This window comes from Danio rerio, chromosome 6, assembly GCF_049306965.1.
Source record: "Danio rerio strain Tuebingen ecotype United States chromosome 6, GRCz12tu, whole genome shotgun sequence".
In the NCBI taxonomy this organism is placed as follows: Eukaryota; Metazoa; Chordata; class Actinopteri; order Cypriniformes; family Danionidae; genus Danio; species Danio rerio.
This window is the reverse complement of record NC_133181.1, coordinates 22,060,194-22,067,500: the sequence shown is the minus strand read 5'-3', so window position 1 is coordinate 22,067,500 and position 7,307 is coordinate 22,060,194. Positions and strand designations below refer to the sequence as shown.

Sequence of the window (7,307 nt, the reverse complement as noted above, 5' to 3'; positions counted from 1 at the left end):
ACAGAGAACAGTCCAAAGAAATGAAAATATACAGTGAGTGGCAGTTCTGTTGGCGCAAATGATGATGTCAAAGATCAGAGGAGAATGACCAGAGTGGTCTAAGCTGATAGAAAGGCAACAGTCAAATATCCACTCGTTATACCCTAGGTATGCAGAAGACCATCTCTGAATGCACAACATGTCAAACCTCAAGGCAGATGGGCTACAGCAGCAGAAAACTACACCGGGTGCCACTCCAGTTAGCTAAGAACAGAAAACTGAGGCTGCATTTCACACAGGCTTACCAAAATTGGATAACAAAAGATTTGAAAACGTTGCCTGGTCTGATTAGTCTCAATTTTTGCTGCGACATTCAAATGGTAAGGTCAGAATTTGGCATCAACAGCATAAAAGCATAGATCCATCCTGCCTTTATTAGTTTAAGCTGGTGGTTGTGGTGTAATGGTGCGGGGATATGTTTTATATATTTGGTACTAATGGGTCCAAATTGTGCCCATTGAGCATCATGTCAATGCCACAGCCTACCTGAGTATTTTTGCTGACCATGTCCATCCCTTTATGACCACAGTGTACCCATTATCCGATAGCTACTTCCAGCAGGAAATCGTACCATCTGTTCGATCTCAGACTGGTTTATTAAAAATGACAATGAGTTCACTGTACACAAATGGCCTCCGCCGCCACTAGATCTCAATCCAATAGAGCACCTTCGGGATGTGTTGGAATGCTATCATGTCAGTATGGACCAAAATCTCTCAGGATTATTTCCAGTATCTTGTTGAATCTATGTCACTATGTCAGTTCTGAAGGCAAAAGGGGGTCCAACCCGGCACTAGCAAGGTGTACTTAATAAAATGGCGTAAAGGAGTAAAGACATCATTTGAAAATACTAGGCTTTAGAGAGCCACAGTAGAGGGTATAAGAAACATACAGCTTGGGAGTCATAGCAGGCCAACTGCTTTAAGGGCCTACTCACACTATGCCATCCGTACCGTGCCCAGGCCCGTTTCCCGGATCGTTTGAGAAGTGTTAGTGCGCTGAATCGGGCTTAAGCACGGTTCACTTGGCCGGCCCTGGCCCGTTTGGAAGAGGTGTGCCTGAGCGCGGATCAATTGGGCTTTGGCGCGGTACGCTTGTGTGTGAGCGCAAAACGCGCCAAAGCCCGAAACCGAAAGCGAGACGTGACTTTTAAGGGGCTGTTTCATATGGATTTATTAATTATTCTTACTGTTCAGTGATCGCAAACTGCCGTAGTTTATTAAAGACGCTAACTCCTCACTGCACGTCAGCTGCGCGCCTTCAGCAGACCTCCTCATTCCTGCAGCACGAGAGCTTTATGATTGTTTAGAAGCGCCAAAAGTGGTGGATCTGTTCGGTGAAATATCTGACTGCGTATCCCCGCATCCCTAAGGACTGTTTGGCGAAATATTTGACGGCATATCAAATGACTGAAACGATATAACTAGAGAAATCTCCACTGTGCTACTGGGTGAGAGCGTATGGCAAGCCATTTTAGCATTTAAACCTTGTTCTGACTATCCATTAGAGATATCTCTAATTATATTTTGACTAGTTATAATTATAATTCGACTAGTCAGAATGACAATTAGAGATATCTGCAATTACAATTGTACTAGTACGAAATCAGATTGGAGATATCTGCAAATATATTATAACTAGTCATATTCCTCTATTGACTTCCATTAAAAAATATTTGCAGATATCTCTAACTGAGTTTTGACTCGTCAAAAATCCAATTCAAGATATCTACAACTGTAATTCGACTATTAGTAATTAATTAGAGATATCTTCAAATATATTTGTAAATATCTCTAAATATGACAAATTAAAGATATCTCCAAATGTATTATGACTAGTAAAAACTTCTATAGATATCTCTAATTACAATTGTGACTAGTCAAAACTCATTTAGAGATATCTGCAAATATTTTTCAATGGAAGTCAATAGAGGAATATGACTAGTCATAATATATTTGCAGATATCTCCAATATGATTTCGAACTAGTACAATTGCAATTGCAGATATCTCTAATTGTTATTCTGACTAGTCGAATTATAATTATGACTAGTCAAAATATAATTAGAGATATCTCTAAATATATTTATGAAGTCAGAACAAAGATTTAAATGCTAAAAAGGCTTGCCATAGAGATCGTTTCTAAACAGCGCAGCAGCGATGACGCAAGCGTGCCGAGGCCCGATATGGTGTGAGCGCGGGCCGTCGGGGGAGACGGGAGGGGGGACAAGCGTGCTTTGGCCCGGTTCGAGGCAACTGTACCTAGTGTGAGTACGGCCTAAGTTAACAGTATAAATTACTGTCCACCTATCTCTGCCAGTTTAGGCCAAAGGTTGTGTAAATAGTTTGTTACTCTTTTATTTCTTAATTTTTTCATCCATAGCAAGCAGTAATAAATATCCAAAATTATACACTGCCATGTGGAAAGTTGATTGCACCTGGAAAGGTTCTCCTGTGTGATAGTCGAAGGTGGTGGGAAGACACTGTCTGAACCCTTTGGAGAGTAACTTTTCGTAATCCATGTTACCTTGAGCTCCACTACTTGAACCTGTAATTGGACACAAACTGCAGATATGATAACAAGAAATGTAAAATATTAAATTATGTAAAGACATGTACCAAAAACTTGTTTGATTTTGTCTTTTACTGTTGTGATTTGTTACATTCCAAGAACTCTTTCTGGCATTAGAGAGTTTAACAACTTACCTCCTCCACAACAACTCGGAACTTGCTTTTCTTACTGAGAACTGGTTTCACACCATAAAGCCACTGCACATTTGCAAACACCTTTGCAGGACCAATCAAAACCTGACCTGGATAGAACCCATAGGCATCATCAAAGAACAAACCCTGTAGTAAGAGATACCATATTACAGTAAGAGACATTCAAAGAGCTCAGAGACAGCAGCATACTGAGCTGCCAAAATTTAATTTCAATGTATACAAAACATTACATAATTACATAAAAACTAGTGATGCACCGGCATCGATAACCGATACCTCTTCAGATTTAGAGGCCGATAGCCGATATATTTAAGCCGATAATTATAAATATTTCAAAATGATATATTTTTATACAGTGAAAAACTGATTTTATTTAAAAAAACTAAATAAAAAAAACTAAAGCATGTACAAGTGAAAAGCTCAATACAGATAGTATGATTTACTTCAGAAAATGCGGCATAAATTTATCCTATTTGGCATTTCAGATTCTTTCAAATGCATTTTAATGCTGCTTGTCACGTTCTTCTACATTCTTGCTGTCAATTGCGTGAAAAATGATCGATGAAAAGTTTATGATAAACCCCTGTGAGTTTCACACAACTGCAGGCATTGCGTTATGCACGCACACACGAAGAGTCAGATTTGCCCTCGGAGTCAGATTTTGATCCAACAACTGAGCACTGACCACAGTTGCCTTCATGACAAACACAGAGCATAATATAAAGACAGAGTGTGGCGGCGAGTTAAGAGACCATATGCTGGATTCAGTGACTGGCACACATCTCCCCTGTGCTGCTATGAAGGCTGTCAGATCCGATATGTGTGGGTTTGTGTGTGTGTGATATGTGCTCGTTATAGTCAATAAGAATATTCCGATCAAACTGAATACAATCTTAAATTAACAACACATAGATAGCAATGCGTAGATAAGAACAAATAATCATATTAGATGACAAACAACCTAACAAGTTGTCTAGCACATATGCATCACTGCTATTATGTTCAGATCTACTTCCTGCTTTGCTACTGTTCGGACGTCTTTGCCCACTGCTCCGCTCTTCACACTCTTGCTTTTATATCTTATACCCTAATTTTAACTTGAGCCTATCAGCACAGTGCTCAAACAACACGGCTTGAAGATCAGCATCGATTCTACAAACTTTCTGGAATATAGCTTTACTAACAAGAGGGAAATTACCGTCTAAACAATCCTCCCGCTACCAGCTACCAGCTGCTTACATTCCGGAGACGGGAAGACACAGCTGTGAAAATGCCTCTGGATCGGATTAATTCAGATTCTCACTGCTGTACAAACTGCCACAAACTTCTACAAAAGATTGCAGTTCTTGAAACGAAGTTGCTTGCGATCCGACCAGAACTTCAGCTTCATTGTGGATTCTCTCAGCACACAGCCGGTGAGTCCCATACATCTGTTCCTGCTACTGTTTTGAGCACAGAAAAACAGAAAAGAACTGTTGAAAATGAGCATTGGCATAAACAAGGTGCGAGACCAAAGGGTACTCGTGGGGTCAGATCATACGCTGCCGCATTAGCGTCTTCTACCCCAAATACAGCTCGGACTCAAATACAGCTTCAGAACAGATACGAAGTTTTGAGTAATATGGGTAAAGAATCCCCAAATGCAGTCAGACAGAGATCGCATGATTCAGCAACTAATTCTGCATGGAACAGAGGCTCAAGGCCGACTAGACAGCGGCATTCTGCTCCGATCACACCTGAGATAAGAACACTAGTCGTAAGAGATTCAATAATCAAGAATTTCAGGAGCAAATCTACTATGACATACTGCTTTCCTCATGCAACAGTTTCTGATGTAAACAAAGAACTTGAGGAAATTCTGAAAAAGCACAGTACTGCAAAACGGATTATCATCCATTTGGGAAAGAATGATATTCGAAAGGAACAGTCAGAACTGCTCAAGAAAGATTTCTGTGAGCTCTTGGAAACAGCTGAAAGATTGAAGGTTCAGCCGTTCATAAGTGGACCACTCCCTGCAAGAGGGACAAATATGTTTTCACGGCTTCTTGGTCTAAATGTATGGCTACAGAAAACATGTAACAAGAAAGGACTGAATTTCATCGACAACTTCAATCTCTTCTGGAACCAAAGACAGCTGTTTACATCAGACGGCCTTCATCCAAACAAACTTGGTGCAAAGGTGCTAAAGGACAATATTTGTTTCTCCCTCAATCATCCATCAGCTGTGTATGCCACTGAACTGAATTGTACACACACACCTAGCAAATGTCCGGATGACCACAGGACCTCAAATCAGCTCCTGAGTGGACTTGTGGCTGACGAATCACCCAAGGACAGTGATAATGCCATGCAGCCAAAACACCCAATGTTGATAGAGACACTATCTTCACTATAGAGACAGTGTTGCCCTCTGCTCAACACAGGCAGACTGTGACGCATCAGAACAGCATTAAGTCTCGTCACTCAAAAAAGATCCTCAGGAAAACATATTTCTGCAGACAGAATCTCCAGATGCACAGCCTCTGTCACCGGACACGTTCTCATTGTCACAATGTTCACCACTCTTGGGTTTTCAAAAAAGATGGAGGAACTGGTGTATGCTGGAACTAAACTTTCACACTCCATTGCCGCAAGCCCCCAGTTACCAACCAAAAAGCGGCCTGCTCCACAACCACCTATGAGCCCACCTGGAAGAGCCCTCCGATCACACCGCCAGGGCCCAAACAACAACGCCCCATCTTCAGCTGGTGAACACAAGAGCTCTCTGTGATGTGTGTCGGGGACCTGCTTAGATAACAGTGTCTTTATCAAATGTTTTCAGAACAAGCAGGAACCTAGTGTGTCTGTAGCTTTCTCTAAGCAGATATGTGTTGTGTTAAGTGACAGAAAACCAAAGACTTCATCAGGCCGTATAGCAAATAATTCAAATCTGGTGTCTATTAAATTTAGATCTGAGACTACTATAGAAAAAACAGCTAAAACTGTTAAGTTAGCGCTTTTAAACATCAGATCACTCAACAATAAGTCTCTTTTAGTCAATGATTTTATCAACACAAATTGCCTTGATTTTATGCTTTTAAATGAAACTTGGCTAGATGACAGTTGTAGCGCAGCAGTTCTGAATGAAGCAGCTCCTTTAAACTTTGACTTTTTGAGTGTTTGCAGAGCTAATAGGAGAGGTGGAGGCATCGCTGCCCTGTTTAAAGATGTCTATGAGTGTAAACAAGTGTCATTTGGTGACAATTTGTCTTTTGAATATCTGAGTATAGCACTAAAAGGTGCTCCACGCATCTTACTGATCATTATCTAAAGACCTCCAAAATATTCTCCAGCTTTTATTGAGGATTTTACAGAGCTGTTATCAATTGTAACCTCTGAATTTGATTATTTTAGTATTGCTGGGGATTTTAATATTCACATTGATAATCCAGAAATCAATGCTGTAAAAGAACTGATGACTGTTTTTAATACTTTTGATCTGACTCAGCATGTTCAAGGACCCACACACAATCGTGGATACTCTTGATCTACTTATAACTAAGGGTTTACACATTTCATCGACTGTTGTTAAGGATGTGGCACTATCTGATCATTTCTGTATCTTTTTTGATATTTTGATCACTCCAGCTATTAAAGACAGATCTGTCTCTGTCAGAAAGAGATGCATAAATGAGAACACCAGTGAGCAGTTTATGAAGGCCATATCGCTAGCACCAAGTATATCTGCAGATTCTGTTGATTCTCTCCTTGATTTGTTCAATTCTAAAATTGAGAATGTCATAAATGACATCGCTCCTGTTAAAGTCAAGAAGATGACTGGCAGGCAAAAGGGATCTTGGACAAGGTCACCTAGAGTACAAATGATGAAAAGACAGTGCAGAAAAGCTGAGCGTATGTGGAGAAAGACGAAACTAGAAGTCCATTATAATATCTATAAAGACAGTCTTTATGCCTTTAATATGGAACTAAACACTGCTAGACAGACTTTCTTTTCAAGCCTTATAAACAGCAACTTAAATAATGCTCGTACACTCTTTGCAACGATAGAGAGACTCACAAACCCCCCCAGTCGGATTCCAAGTGAGCTCCTCTCTGAAAGCAAATGTAATGAGTTTGCTCATTTCTTTACTGATAAGATCAATAATATTAGAAAGGCAATCAGCTCATCCAATCAGCCAAGTTGTGTCGATATCAAACAAGCTCAACCACAACTTAAGAAATCAGACATTATGTCTGATTTTATGGCAATTAACGGCAAAATCTTAGAAGAAATTGTGCAAGTTATGAAAACATCAACCTGCAGTCTTGACACGCTCCCCACATCATTCTTCAAAACGGTGTTTACCTGTTTAGAAATGGATCTTCTAAAAGTGATAAATGCTTCACTTCTCTCAGGGATTTTTCCAACCTCACTTAAAACTGCAGTTGTTAAACCCCTCTTGAAGAAGAGCAACCTGGATAACACCCTATTGAGCAATTACAGGCCAATCTCAAATCTCCCTTTCATTGGCAAAATCATTGTAAAAGTTGTTTTTAACCAGGTTAA

General features: G+C 40.1%; 1 protein-coding gene across 1 annotated transcript in view; it reads right to left on the bottom strand.

Moving 5' to 3' along the window:
• LOC100331775 ((E3-independent) E2 ubiquitin-conjugating enzyme UBE2O) overlaps positions 1-7,307 on the bottom strand; it is a 123,413-nt gene that overhangs the window by 58,871 nt on the left and 57,235 nt on the right. The window contains exons 7-8 of the mRNA XM_073954030.1: positions 2,744-2,887; positions 2,476-2,585 (exon numbers count right to left, since the gene is read on the bottom strand). Coding sequence (XP_073810131.1) covers positions 2,476-2,585; positions 2,744-2,887 — 254 coding nt within the window. The remainder of the gene's footprint in view (positions 1-2,475; positions 2,586-2,743; positions 2,888-7,307) is intronic.